This window comes from Engraulis encrasicolus, chromosome 16 (genome assembly GCF_034702125.1).
Source record: "Engraulis encrasicolus isolate BLACKSEA-1 chromosome 16, IST_EnEncr_1.0, whole genome shotgun sequence".
NCBI classification, from domain to species: Eukaryota; Metazoa; Chordata; class Actinopteri; order Clupeiformes; family Engraulidae; genus Engraulis; species Engraulis encrasicolus.
Window position 1 is genome coordinate 37,757,073 of NC_085872.1, and position 15,851 is coordinate 37,772,923.

General features: G+C 44.6%; 1 protein-coding gene across 1 annotated transcript in view; it reads right to left on the reverse strand.

Annotated features, from left to right (window-relative positions):
• Nucleotides 1–747: 747 nt before the first annotated feature.
• LOC134466093 (adenylate cyclase type 1-like) overlaps nt 748–15,851 on the reverse strand; it is a 70,729-nt gene continuing 55,625 nt past the window's right edge. Inside the window, exons 12-20 of the mRNA XM_063219990.1 lie at nt 15,759–15,848; nt 13,586–13,854; nt 9,089–9,215; nt 5,885–6,001; nt 5,015–5,161; nt 3,655–3,753; nt 3,123–3,237; nt 2,275–2,399; nt 748–1,125 (exon numbers count right to left, since the gene is read on the reverse strand). Coding sequence (XP_063076060.1) covers nt 748–1,125; nt 2,275–2,399; nt 3,123–3,237; nt 3,655–3,753; nt 5,015–5,161; nt 5,885–6,001; nt 9,089–9,215; nt 13,586–13,854; nt 15,759–15,848 — 1,467 coding nt within the window. The remainder of the gene's footprint in view (nt 1,126–2,274; nt 2,400–3,122; nt 3,238–3,654; nt 3,754–5,014; nt 5,162–5,884; nt 6,002–9,088; nt 9,216–13,585; nt 13,855–15,758; nt 15,849–15,851) is intronic.

Below are 15,851 nucleotides of genomic sequence, written 5' to 3' on the forward strand. Positions count from 1 at the left end.
AATATCATATTTACAAGAACACTAAGGACTTTTTTTTTTTTACAGCATAACAGATGTTGTTGTCTTGGCATTATATATTTAAAAAAGGTTAAAGTCATGCCTCGGTTTGAGCCAACATCCATACAGCGGATTTCAGTTCAAGTGTGCTTATGATGACACAGAATAAAGAAACAAGAAAAAAGCACCTCGTTTTAATACTGACACTGATCTAAATGGAGGTGGAATGATAAGACAGACAGATCGCTCGGAAGCAGCCAGCTCTTTAAATTCTCACGTATACACACACACTTACATTCATGCACACACACTTGCACGCACGTATGCACACACTCTCGGATGTGCACACACACACCCACACTGAGATTAAGTGTGTCCCTCCACCCGTGTGTCCCGTCTCTAGTTTCCCCATATGTGCTGGGACTCAGTAAAAGACATGAGAGCGGATGACACCAAGGTTCTTGACTGGATGGAGTGGCAGTATCGTATCCAGAGTTTGTGTGTTTGTAATGGCAACAGTGGGCCCACATGACCTCCCCTGGACACTAAAAGCAAGTGCCAGCCTGTTCGCTAGTCGTTGCTGTGGCACAGAACCCATTTCCTCACGGCCCCTGGGAGCAGCACACAGCGCACCAGGGAACCCGCTGCGTCTCTCACCTCCTCTTCATCTGTCTCTTTCTCTCTTTTTTTTGTCTCTTCTCTCTTGCTCTCTCAGATGTGCTGACGACTATTGTAGCTATGCTCTGCCTCTCACACCTCCGCCTCCTCTTCCTCTGTGCGCATCTCCTCCTCCTCCTCCTCCCCCAGGCATGGCACGCAGGTGGAGGGCAGGTGCGGGGCCGAGGCGGCGCTGTTGCTGGCTGAGGTCTGGATGGTGCCCATGCTGGCGCGCGTGGAGAAGGAGAGGCTGGTTGCCGAGGAGATGCTGCCGGCCTTGGTCCTGATGCTGCTGCGGGCTGCCAAGGGGGGCATTCGCCTCTCCAGGCTGGCGGAGCGGGACGAGTTGGGACCCTGGGCCTTGCCCTCCAGGAAGTAGGTGAGCATCTCCCCTTTGCCCTTGACGCTGATCTTGCCGCGGCACACCAGGTCGTAGTTGACCCTCAGCATGCGGTAGACGTCCTCTGTCACCTAGGTGATACACAATTGTTTTATGTGATGACTGGTCCAGTGGAGAGAGCGCTTGAGACCACAATATGTCAGATCAGAAAAGATTCACATTTACGAATTTCTCTAACATGATAGCAGACAGCACACTTTGCTCAAATGCTAGCAAGTCAAGGTTATTAAAGGTGAGATCAGAACTTTTCTCAATTTACAAGCTTCTCGGACATGATCACAAAAAGATAAAAAATATTGGATATCAAATTCATCTCCAACATTCAACCAAAAAGGAGTGGTTATTAGGGCTGGGTAAAATAATCGATTCAATCGATAATCGATCGATATCATTTAAAATTCACATAATCGATTCACAGGGCACAAAATAATTTTTTTGTTGTTTTTTTTGTTCTTTTTGTTTAATTTAGGTCTATGGAAAATACCCAGCAGGTATTAGTCAATTAGGCCTCTGCCTACTTATTACAAATTAGCAATCCGTTAACACTGTCAAGCCACAGCCCTTTGACATTTTTATATTAAAATAGGCAACAACATCTTTTGGGGGAAATCCTGGCACCAAGAAGGGAATGGATTGAATCGATTCGGAATGAATCGAATCGAATCGAATTGAATCGTGATTAATCGATTCAAAGCCCTAAGAATCGAAATCGAATCGATACAGGAATATGGCTGCGATACCCAGCCCTAGTGGTTATGGTTCTCTTTAAGTGATTTATTGATCAACAATGCACTCTTCTTTTCAGTACCTTCCAGCACAGCACAGCACATCTCAGCACCCAGTATCAGTACCAGACAGTGTAAATACTCTTGGTGTTGCGGCACATTGTCAACTCAACAGCTACGTACATATACCTGCATCTTGTCGCAAAATATATATATATATATAAACACAGGAAAAGTAACAAAACTGATGACATTGAAGATCGCCTACACCCGATATGTCGATATGCTAAAGTTTATGTCCACACTGACTATTTGATACGTATATTGTGACATGAGCCTTGTGATCACAGCATTCTTGTACTTTTTAGTGGCGCTAACTTCTTGTGAGTAGAGTAGACGCACCAAGTGATACATGTAGAGTATAGAACTTTTATTAATCCCGAAGGAAATGCTTCAAAGACAAGGCGGAGCCATCGACCTTTGTGCTTTCCATACCTGTATCTTGCCAGGCACTCCAGTGCTGTCCATGCGACTGGCCACGTTCACGGTATTTCCCCATATATCATACTGTGGTCTTCTGGCCCCGATCACCCCAGCTACCACTGGACCCACGTTGATGCCTGGAGAAATACAAGGGGAGGAAATAAGTGGAGGAGGGGGAGTCTTAGTCATACAGGCAGGGCCGGATTAATGCACAGGCTAGATATGGCTGCAGCCTAGGGCCCCCCCGGCTGTCAGGGGGCCCCTGATTGATGCAAGTTTCTTTTTCTGAATTGTGACAGGATGCAATATTAAAATCATGATTATGACCCTGTCTGTGTAAATTTGTTGTGAAATTTGCCCTCCAGGGGGTCCCCACAGCAACCTGTAGCCTCGGGGCCCCAAGGCATCTTTTAATCCGGCCCTGGACACAGGAGCACACAAATTAGATATGAAAACGTGCTCACAATACAGAGAGAGAGAGAGAGAGAGAGATAGAGAGAAAGAAGGCAGAGAGGAGAGCAGAAAAGGGTGTTCTCATGATGCTGTACTGTGATAACAAGTCCCCGAGCGATGCATTACGTGCTCATCAACACCTCGTGAATTGTCATTAATCCTCTCGTCAGCTGTTGCTACGACACCCTGTAGGTGCACTGTCACCACTGATGAAGGAAAAGCACGACTCCTGCCAATTTGCTGCTTATTGCAATGAGTGCTTGATAACTAGATGCACTGCAGTGTACACACGTACACGCGCACACACACACACACACACACACACACACACACACACACACACACACACTATACTCTTACGTAATAGACTGAAATTGAATTGAATTGGCACACATATGCAAACTTACCAACTCGCAAGACAAAGTCATTGTAGGACTGGTAGTTGATTTCATCCAGAACATCAAACATCTCGATGGCAAAGTCTGCTACTGTGCTAAGATGTGTGGCTGCAGACTTTTTGGCCTGTGAGAGAAACAGATGTACAGTACTATTGGAACTCATCGGAATGTGTTGCGAATGTAGCCTACATGTATATTTGTATTGTGTTTTGTTGTGTTATGTTGTGTTATGTTGTGCTGTGTTGTGTTGTCCCACTTGTGCTGTCTTATCTTGCGCTGTTTTGTTTTGTGTTATCTTGTGCTGTTTTGTCTTGTGCTGTGCTGTGCTGTGTTGTGTTGTGTTGTGTTGTGTTGTGTTGTGTTGTGTTGTGCTGTGCTGTGCTGTGCTGTGTTGTGCTATATTGTGCTGTGTTGTGCTGTATTGTGCTGTGTTGTGTTGTGTTGTGTTGTGTTGTGTTGTGTTGTGCTGTGCTGTGCTGTGCTGTGCTGTGCTGTGTTGTGTTGTGTTGTGTTGTGTTGTATTTTGTTTGTAGAATCTTGCCTTGGTTCCAATGGTGGGTACCAATCCCACTGCTGCCATGTAGGTGCTGCCAATGGTTTTAATCTTCTCAATGTCTTTGTAACACTCTTTGTCCATGAGCTAAAAACAAGGACATTGTATTGGATATTATACCATACCATACCATATTGTATACAGTATATTGACATCATCAGTGTTGTTATGTTGAAAATCGTTGGTTAAAATGTACCTACAGTATTATGCAAAAATGTAAAAAAAAAAACAAGAGCAAGCTGTGTATTCTGCGTGTTATTACTCATAACCAGGTGAAGAGGCACGGCTTTGTGTGTAAAACGGCGCATGTCTAATGTTTACACGAGTTAACCTTTCATTACTCCCACAGCTTGTATGGCTGACATGGCAGTTTACATCTATGCAAACATGGCTTTCAAGGTAAATCATTACCCCGTTCAGTTTTCTGAGTCAATAGGAACTAGAATGCACTCAGAGAGTGCAGACCTCCGCCAAGGAAGCTGTTTGTTAGAACATTTGACAATGTTACACCCGATATTTGTTTTAAAGGGACACTGTGTGAGATTTTTAGTTGTTTATTTCCAGAATTCATGCTGCCCATTCACAAATGTTACCTTTTTCATGAATACTTACCACCACCATCAAATTCTAAGTATTCATTGTGACTGGAAAAATTGCACTTTTCATATATGAAAAGGGGGATCTTCTCCATGGTCCGCCATTTTGAATTTCCAAAAAATAGCCATTTTTAGCTGCAAAAATGACTGTACTTGGACCATAGTACAAAATATTTGTTTATTACTTAGTAAACTTTCATGTAAAGATCAAATTTGGCAATAGAGAGCCTAGTTTCAATGAGCAGTATAGTTGCAGTACCCTTTTTGACCATTTCCTGCACAGTGTCCCTTTAAGTCTGTCTGCCTTCTTTTTGTGGAGTTAGAAACGGGAATGTCAACATTCGCCCTGTCCTGCAGTTCAATGTGTGGTCACTAGGGGCGTCTGGATTTGTATGCTACATGTAGCAATGGTGAGGAATCTTTTAAAAAATCCTGGTTCCAGTTCGTGATCCGGATGGCCACCAGAATTCAATCACTTGTTCCTTGGGTCATCACCAAGAACTCCACAAAGTTTCATCCAAATTCGTTCATATGTTTTTGAGTTATCCTGCTGACAGACAGACTGACAGACAGACAGATAAACAGACAGACAGACAAACCAACGCAAACTAACTAACCCGAAAACATAATCCCCTTGGCGGAGGTCATTATGGCACTGCACATACATTATAGCCACTGGCTGCGCCTTCATCATATCACACATAATGAAAAAAACGAGTCGATATTACGGATCTCATTACGTCTCTCATTACCTCGTCAAAGTCGGCGATAATCTCGTTAAGAAGCCTGAGGCATTCCACCCCCATGTTGTTTCCGTCGAGCTCGATGTAGAAGTCATTGAAGTTGGGGATGGAGGCGAACAGGACTCCTACCTGAGCGTATGACTGGTAGTAGAGATCCTGTGGCGAGACCGACAGACATGTCTAGCAATGGGACAATGAATAGATATTTATACAACACTGTATGAGGAGTGACGCCATGTTTTTTTGCCTACTACGTAATTTTCCTAGTCCCTAACATTCTAGTACAACTTGATCAAATATCCCTTAAAGGGGTATGCCACTATTTTGGGGCTTAAAGGTGGTAATGTGTCTTATTTTTCATGTAAGCCGTTGTCTTGCTTTAAGACAAGTTAAAAGAGGGAGCATGTCGCTAAGCTAGTGAAAGTCAATGCATCCGTGTAGCATGCTACATGCTACAGTGATCCATTGACTTTCACTAGCTTAGCTACATACTCCCTCTTTTAACTTGTCTTAAAGCAAGACAATGCTTAACATGAAAAATAAGACACTTAACCACCTTTATAAACCCCAGCCAACGATTTTAACTGTATTAAGCCCCAAAATAGTGGCATACCCCTTTAAGAATGACTACAGCATTTCACTACTACTACTACTACTACTACTACTACTACTACACTACACTACAACAACAACAACAACAACTGCTACTACTACTTAACTACACTATTCACAGTTCAATAAAAACACATAACTTGTGATACATGAATCTAGCTCTATACACCCGCTAGGGGCCACTACTCCTGTGCTTGTGTGTGTGAGGTGTGGGGGTCTGTGTGAAAGGCCTCTGGGCCTCTGGAGAGAGGCATGTTGACTGCTCACCATGTTCCTGGGATTGGACATGAGGAAGTGCTGGGCCACATGGGCAGGCAGCAGGTTGAAGAGGATCCTCTTGTTGTCCAGCTTCACTTTCTCCATGCCGTCCCTCTCCTCCTCTGCCTACAGGTGTGGTACATGTACACACACATTCATACACATGTACACACACATTCATACACATGTACATGTACACGCACGCACACACACGCACGCACGCACACACGCGCACACACACACACACACACACACACACACACACACACACACACACAGCCCAACCATAATATCTTTGTGGGGCCCTTCCATTCATATTAACAATAGCTAACGAATACTAAACTGTGCACAAACCGAAACAATCCCTAACCTTGCTCCAATAGCAGTAACCTCACAAAGGTAGATTGGTGTAGTACACATGAACGCACACACACAAACACACACACAGAGAGCCCTTGAAAATAATGTTTTTTTGCCACTAGGGGTCAGTATGAGAGAGGGAGAAGCCATCCAGGAAGCAGCAAAGGGAAATGGCACCCAATTACAACGGTCTAGTATTATATGACTAATTGCATTATCATTTGAACCATATGCTCTAAAAAGAGGTCTATTTGGGTGTCATGGTGTGAGAGCCTTACCACTCTCTTACCTTATTGTAACAGTATTCCAAACAGTAATCTAGCATGCATCTGTGTATTGAATAACACTGATTTTTGAGAATGTAGCTAAAACAGGTATTAATGTTGAAACAAAAAAAAGATCAACTCTAAAAAGGTATCAGAGATGAAGATCTTGGCTATGCAGCAATGTATCGGAAAAACCTCCCCATATTTCACTCTTTCAAAATAAAATAGGCTCTTCCTTTTCTTGGTCAGTACCATCAGATGGCAGATACAATTAGAAGTTAAATAAAAATTAGCTTTTTGTATTAAAGTGAAGAATCATTTGAACAATTCAACAGTGTTGAAGATACATATTGCAAGAATATTCATTTTAAACACGTAAAACTCCCTCAGATGTTGGTGACTGTTGACATCAATCTGACATCTGACACCAATTGATGCCACATCCTATCTTTTTACCATTTTAAAATAGTAAAAAATAACATTTATTTTGTTTTATTTACAAATGATGAGAATAACTTCCAGACTAACATTACTAACAACATCATCTGGAAAACGAAGAGTAGAGAGATAAGGAAGTTGATATCTTTTTAATGTTGCCCATCAAACTTGGTCTATATCTAAAAACACTGCCTGATGTTGCCAGATGGGGTCAGAGAGTATTGTATTTGTTTGTTTTGCCTTATCAGTGGCAGTTGTTTGAAGGCAGCAATTGCATCACTGCCAATTACAGATCTTACTCTACTGTTGTTTACAGCATAAAATAATAGCACAACAATCGCACATGTGCTCACTCCCTCCCCCAAAACAGACACACACGCACACACACACGTGCACACTCAGGCAAATGTGCGCACATGGGCACTGACACACTAATACACACGCACGCACACACACATACAACACACACACTACACAAACATAACAGACATAAAGACACATGGCTGCACAATAGCCAGATGTGTTCCATGCCCCACTTGTCCCACTGCCCCAGCAGCTGTTCCCCTTCCTATCGTGTCAGTCAGCTGAGCCGGCCGGCCGGCCCGGGAACGTTACGTCACAGCTAGGGCTGTCCTAAACCATTATTTTTCTCCCGATTAATCTATCAACTATTTTTTTCGAATAGTCGATTAGTCAAACGATTCATTTTTCAAGTATTCTGGCACTTTAATCTTCAAGGAAATTGGGAAAAAAGGAAGAAACCGTAAAAAATCAGGTCCCTGAGCTCTCAATGCGCTTTAAATCATGATAGTAGCTTATTTACTCCAAGATACAATGTCCAATTCATAGGTGCTGGCCAATTTTAGGTTTCAATAAAGTAATAAAGCATCAGAAAAGTAAGAAAAAAGCATTGAATTAAATGAAACGATTAGTCAACTATGAAAATTCTTGTCGACTAATTTTAATAGTCGATTAATCGTCCAAGCCCTAGTTGCAGCTGACGGCCTCTAGCCCCACCAAATGCTCTCCTCTCAGTGGCCACAGCCACACACCACACCACACCGCACCGCACTACCCTCCCCCGAGCAGAGCGACTGAGCTGTGAGCCAAAGTTACCAGCCAGAGAGATCCATGCGGCCAGCCAAGGGTTCACGCCGGGTCATATGAAGGGGGACGCTGTGCTATCCGGCTCACACAGCTGTCCAGTCAGCCCAAGGGCACGAGCCACTTTTTGTACAGTACGCGCAGACGTTATTCTTACATTGTTATAATCGTTGTGCACACAGCAGACCACCCGTATACTCTATTGTGAATACAGCTGTAAAAGTCCCATCTGCGGGGCTAGATTAACCCATTTTAGCCTGATGCTGCGTATACGTTGTTTGACCTTTGGCGTCTGGAGCGACTTATAAGCTGCATTTAGCTTCTTGAGATTTTTTTTTATTTTTTTTTAATTAAAAACATGGGTATGTTACAATCTATAGGTGATTACACAATTTTCTATATCTAAATGGACAGCTTCCAAGATGTCTGTGTTAATGTATCTTTAATACACCACAACAGAAAGAATAGGGACGGTAATGACAGGCACACGTTTACATTTTTAGAGATGCATTTGCCCATACCCATGTCTATGCATTTGCCCATATCTGCCTTAGTGTCCTGAGACAAAACAAACATGCACAAACAACATTGGAAAAGGAACAGACACAGACACAGACCTACTTCAAGACGCATGCACATGTGCGCACGCACACACACACACACATACACACACACACACATACACACACACACACACACACACACACACAAAATCTAAAACTATCTGTGAGAGTTCACCACCCTTTCCATAGAAGTAGCTGAACACAGACAGCCTCATCCAAAGGGCATTCATGTCCAAATTGTCTCAGGTCTTACTCCTTTCTCTCTGCCAGTGTCTGATGGTGTGTGTGTGTGTGTGTGTGTGTGTGTGTGTGTGTGTGTGTGTGTGTGTGTGTGTGTGTGTGTGTGTGTGTGTGTGTGTGTGTGTGTGTGTGTGTGTGTGTTCCATCCGTGTGTGTGTGTGTGTGTGTGCGTGTGCGTGCGTATGCTGCATCTGTGTGTGTGTGTTTTTGTGTGCGCGTGGTTGCGTGTGGGTCAGGCTGACCTGCGTGGCCCAGAGAAAGTCCATCCTGAGCTTGAGGTCGAGCTGTCTGGAGTGCAGGGCCAGGGCACTGGAGAAGAGCAGCAGGGAGAGGAGGGGCTCGAACCCCCGCACGTGGAAGGAGGTCAGGCTGGCCCTGTGGTGGGGGGTGGGGGGAGGTGGAGGAGGAGACACATACTCAGGACAGAGGAACAACACAAACTCAGCACACATGCACTGGAGAAAAAACTAATGTACAGTGTGTGTGTGTGTGTGTGTGTGTGTGTGAAGCCTCATTCAGTATTGGTAGTGCTGAGCAATCGGTCTGGACCTTCAGCTCAGTTTGATCATACTGTGCCTCCCATCTAGAACTAGAGTGTTGACTGGAATGTTGCCAGTTTGAGCTCAGAGTGGCAGACTGTGGCTGATGACCTTGGTTACACCAGTGCCGTGACCCGGATGGAAGTGAGGTTTAGGGGGATGAATGTAACAGATACCAACAACTAGCAGAGTTCAGCGGTAGAGTGTTAGTAAATCTCCTTCCCGACGCCTCATACCGTATGGGTAGCACTGACCTATTGGTCTGGACCAGTGTTTCTCAAACTTTTTTTAGGCGAGGCACCCTTTCAATTCATGAAAAATCTCAAGGCACCCCAAACCAACAAGCCGTAACATGGCATCGCATCCGATACCACACAAGCTTAGAAACGTAACACGTTTGGAAACGTCACACGACCTACGTTTGAAGTTGCAGCTGACCATGGGGCGACCTATATTTTCTTTATTCTGCATAAATGGCAGATGAAAGATTCCACTGACAAGAATTAACTTATCAATTCAGACAAATATGTATTATATTACATTATTTTATTTATCAGTCACGTTTCCGCGGCACCCCTGAAGGGGGCCCGCAGCACCCCAGGGTGCCCCGGCACCCCTGTTGAGAAACACTGGTCTGGACCATTACCTCAGTGGTATCATACTGTGCCTCAATTGCTGAACAAGGGCGTGAACTGGTAGGTAGCTGGTTCGAGCCCTGAGTGGCAGACTGTGCAAGATGATCTTGGACACCCTTGATTTGAATCTTCACTTATCATACATCCACTTAACAGCATTTTTCTAGGCAGTAATGAATGCAAAATGCTTCCGAGTGAATTGAGAATGTGCTTCCCACAGCCTATTTTATGAGATAATGGATGAACTGATCTAAGTATGTAACGTGTCCCATGTTGGTTTGTGGACCAACCATCCTGATGCACAGTAAAGTACATCTAATGACTAATGGACAACAATTACAAGTACAACAACAATCTTGCATTCTCTGGGGGCTTTGTATTACTTTGGTGACAATTTCAATTGTTTGGAGTTTTCAGTATATTGTTCAGTCGAAGAGTCCTGATTGGAAAAGAGACTGAAGCCACGTGGCCCTTCTGTTAGGCTTATGTAGACTATTACTCCAAATTGAAATACCAAAGGTGTTACCATGTACCAAGAACCATTAAAATAAAACTGATGATGCCTTGTAGTTCTTGTAGCATATGTAATATCAAATCCAAAAAACTTTTCCGCCTTTGACTGTAAATGGATTGTAAAAACTTTCCATTTTTGCTCGGCGTGACAGTTTGTCCAATCCTTTCCCATCGCTTCATTAGGAAATGACTCATACTGGGCCGATGATGAGAGTGATCATGACTGATGTTAGCTGGACCATGAGAATCGCATTTGTAATCAAAGGAATATCATTATTTCCCCATCTTAAGAATGTGCCATTGTATGTGTGTGTGTGTGTGTGTGTGAGAGAGACAGAGAGAGAGAGAGAGAGAGAGAGAGAGAGAGAGAGAGAGAGAGAGAGGAGACAGACAGAGAGAGAGAGAGAGAGAGAGAGGAGACAGACAGAGAGAGAGAAAGATAGAGGTGGGGGGGGCATCTTCAGAAACCCCCTCGGTGCCCTGAGGTCATCTCTTTACTACATTCTCCCACTTGTTTCTTTCTTGTTTCTGTCTCTTCAAATACACTAACGATCTTTTCTCTCTCCTCCCTCCATCTCTTTTCTCCATCCTGCTCTTTTTGCTTCTGCTGCCTGTACTTTCTCTGTGCTCCACCTCTTCCTGTCTATCAATATCTCTGTCTGTCTCTCACCCAACCACCCTTGATCTCTACTGATGCAAGCCGCACGCATATCTCGCCCCCAAACACACATGTGCACACAATAGACACACACACACGGACACGCACGCACGCACGCACGCACACACACATGCACAAGCTCACACATGATCCTTCCTCTGCTGTGCTCTCCCATGCTTTGCACACACACATGCACACACACACACAAGCGCGCGCGTGCGCTCACGCACACGCACACGCACACACACACACGTGCGTGCGCACGTAGACACACATGAGCAAGCTCACCCATGATCCCTCCTCTGCTGTGCTCTCCCATGCTTTGCTTTGCTCTGCTCTGTTTCCCTGTGAAAGCCATAGAGATTGAGTGGGCGTGCTGCGCCGAGAGCCGAGGCTGCTGGGGTGAGCACCTGATTGTTTTTCATGTGACTAATGAGTGCACGCTCGGATTTAAGATTGCAAGAGAAAGGGAGAGAGGAACAGGGAGAGACAGGGAGAGGGGGGGGGGGGGCAGCGCGTAGGACGGGAAACTCACAAAGACGACCAGGCGCCATCATCAGAAATAGAAATATATCTCCTCTGATTATCACACAAATGAAAGATGAGTGAGAGAGAAGCGAGCGAGAAAGAAATGAAGAGTTCAGATGCAAAACCCCCTAACTCCATTTCTGAAGTCCTGCACTTCTATATTTTTAGAGAACCCCGTTGTTGGTTTGGTTTGCATTCATGTACTTGATAATACATATAAATAGTTATATTACATAAATAAAATAAAAAAAATATGCAATTTTTATGGTTTTTTATTAAATAAAAATAAATTAAGATTATTTTCTGAAATGGCACTTAGGGGGTTTTGCATCTGAACTCTTCAAATGCAGACAGCGCAAGAGGGTAGAGAGAAAAGAGGAAAGAAAAACTAAGCGCTTGGCAACAAAAAAACAAAACAAAAGTGAGCAACACAAAGATCATTAGCAAAGTGGTGTCCCTCAAATAGCAATTTGCCCCAATTCTGCAACCACAGTCTAACTAGATGGCAGAGAGGGAGCTCTGGTGTAGTTCAATGCTCTCAGCTCTCACAGCTCCCACACTCAGCGGTGTCGTGAAGAAAAACAAACAAACAAAAATAATCAAATAGAGGTACACTAGATGTGCAACAGCAGGCTAAAAGCGTGTATCGACTATGCAAATGTATTACTAATGTTCGTGAGGTAGGTCCGTAATGTTTTTCTATATTAGACCACCACACCACTGCTAACAGGAAGGCGCAATGACCACAGCCTTCACAGCCTAACACTACAGCAATGGGATAGTCAGTATATGCAGCAGCCATACAGCTCAGATATAGTATGCCGGTTTATTTGTGTGGGAGGACATTGTGTGTGATCTGTGTGTGTGTGTGTGTGTGTGTGTGTGTGTGTGTGTGTGTGTGTGTGTGTGTGTGTGTGTGTGTGTGTGTGTGTGTGTGATCTGTGTGTGTGTGTGTGTGTGTGTGTGTGTGTGTGTGTGTGTGTGTGTGTGTGTGTGTGTGTACGTGTGTGTGTTTATCAGACAGGTTGCAGAGTGAAAGTCCATATAACTGTTTATTGATTGTGTAGGTGCATAAAAGAGGTAACTGTGTGTTGGCACTGTATGTAATGTATGTGTGGAGGTTGTGTGTGCATGCATGGTGGTGGTGTTGTTTCTGTCTTTATGTTACCCTATTCATAACAGTGTGTGTGTGTGTGTGTGTGTGTGTGTGTGTGTGTGTGTGTGTGTGTGTGTGTGTGTGTGTGTGTGTGTGTGTGTGTGTGTGTGTGTGTGTGTGTGTGTGTTTGTGTGTGTGCATGTGTGTGTGTGCGTTTGTTAGTGTGTGTGTGTGTGTGTGTGTGTGTGCAGGGTACGATTTGTCAGAAAACCAGAAGGGGGGATATGTTTAAGATTGTAAGCAATATCAATGGAATTTCATTAAGCTGTGATTTCTGTATAAAAAGAAGGCAATCCGCACACTTCAGGTCTATTTTTGTGCAAAGAAACTTTACTTGACTTGCAAGCTTTCGGTCCTTAGAAGGTCTAAGGACCGAAAGCTTGCAAGTCAAGTAAAGTTTCTTTGCACAAAAATAGACCTGAAGTGTGCGGATTGCCTTCTTTTTATACAGAAATTTCTACTGAATCCTGCACCTTCTAAACAGATGAGCGGTGGCCTATAAGAACTTAAGTTATCATTAAGCTGTGATTAAAAGTATGTAGAAAAGTGTCAATATCAAAACCAGAAGGGGGGACCACTCCCCCCATTCCCTCCTACAAATCGCACCCTGTGTGTGTGTGTGTGTGTGTGTGTGTGTGTGTGTGTGTGTGTGTGTGTGTGTGTGCGTGTGTGTGTGTGCGCGCGTGTGTGCATCTGCCGCGTCCCCTCACCCCACGGAGGTCTTGCGGAAGCCGCTGAGCTCCAGCACGGTGACGTAGAGGATGCCGAGCAGCAGCAGCATGGCCATCTTGGGCAGCCACGACACGCGCAGGAAGAGCGCCAGCGTCAGCGTGCCCACCACGCAGGACAGGAAGGCGTAGCGCGCGCCGTCGCACGGCAACTCGTCCATGGTGCGGTTGGCGCCGCCGCCCGCGTCGATGATGATGATGGAGCTGGTGGAGTTGGAGGCCCCGCCCCACACCCATGGCATGCAGCCCACCTGGACACACACACACACACACACAGGGCGGAAGGCAGGAGTGAGAGGTGGTGGGAGGCTGGGGTGATTGTGTTACTGACAGGCGATTGTGTGTGTGTGTGTGTCGTGTGTGTGTGTGTGTGTGTGTGTGTGTGTGTGTGTGTGTGTGTGTGTGTGTGTGTGTGTGTGTGTGTGTGTGTGTGTGTACTGCACCAATCTACCTTTGTGAGGCCACTGCTATTAGAGCACACCAACTCACATGTTTTGACCTCTTTTGCCTTTTGGAGTAGTTTTGTTGTTACTGGTGAAAGTAAATGTGTAAAAACATTGAGTTAAATAATAGGGTTTTACCGTTCTCCAGTATGGTTTGATTTGGCTTGGGCACAGTTTAGCATTCTTTAGCCATTGTTAGGGTTAATATGAATGTAAGTCAATGGGAGGTCCCCACAAAGATATCAAGGTGGGGCTGTGTGGGTGTGTGTGAGTGTGTGTATGTGCGTGTGTCTGTGAGTTTGTGTTTGTGCACCTGGCATAGCATGGCGACTAGCAAGTCGGTTAGACTCCAGTCAGTCACCCGTGACAAATGAAATGCCAAGCCAGCCCCATTCTGTGTAAATGGAGGGTGGTACGGGATATTTTTGAGTTAGTGTTGTTTATTTAATATGGGTGGACATGTGCTGCTCACCGTGACTCACAAGGTCATTTTTGTTTTCTAATGTAATCATGTGATGTATCCATGTATCTGTATCAATTTATCTAGTAGAACATTTGATTATTTGTGGCTTCAGATGTGCACATAGAATAATGCCAGCATGTTCCCAAGTGGTCAAGAGATGCACATCATGCAGAATTGCAAGATTCTATATTTGACCCAATAATATATTACACGTAGACTAGGTGACATGGCTTCATACAAAGAGGTTAAGCATCTTTAAATAGAGATTTTGCTCACAAGTGAGACGTTTCGTGTTGCGTCACGCCTAGTACCGACTGGGGAAATTGGCAGGCGGGATCCGCGACGCGCAATATCGCGCTGGGGGTGTGGTCACGGATACTCCCAGTAGATTCTCCCCGGGGCTAACTACGCTGCTCACCCGACTTTCGAGCCTCTCGGCGCGGCATGTGTCTCGCAGCTGACACCGGGTAGACCGAGCGAGATAACAAACGGCGAAAGGTCGTTTGCACACATTACTCACCCAATATCACAACACAGTGTGTACATGGCTTAAATTTGATTGTGTTTTGGTCCTAGATAACATTTAAGCCCCGTTATATCATTATAGAAGTACAGAAGTAGGCCTAGTCTAATATAAGCTTGTAGCTGCCTGGTTCTGGTAAAATGCTAACGTTAGCTTACCCGGTTAGCTCAAAACATCGAGTGATCAAATGGCAATGTGGGGTAACCTATTTGTGTTACATAAGTTCGTGGTGCATTTTTACATCAATCCGTGGTAGTCGTGACATTTATAAGCATTTAGGGTCTTTATATTAAGCAAAAACGTGATGTTGGAAATCACAGAAATCGCCGCCATGTTTTTCAATTTTTTTTGTAACTCCCGCCCTCGCTACCCATACGCCCATCTGATTGGTTATTGGACCATCAAATTTGCATGATATAGAGATCTCGTCTATATAAAACCGCGTCCCGCTGCGATATCGCTTCACCTCCGCGCTGTCAAGCGCGATATCGCCCCCATTCAAAGTCAATGAGAGCGGAGCGGAATTACTCTGTGTGTGTACGGGCCGTCATGGTTGCACCATTGGTGGTCCAAGATAAAAGAAACTTACACAAGCCCTTATTATTGCTGGATGCAGTAACACAAAATTGCCATTACTGTGTAAAGGAAATGTGTACAATATGTGTAGTATATGAACCCAGAGTACAGTGTTGATAGTGTGTCTATGTTGGGAAAAGGACAGCTTACCACACAGGCCTGGGCAACAGCGTAGATTAATAGCACAATGAAGACACACAGAGCCGTGCGGATCTGGATCGTGAGGCACCCTGGAAAACACTG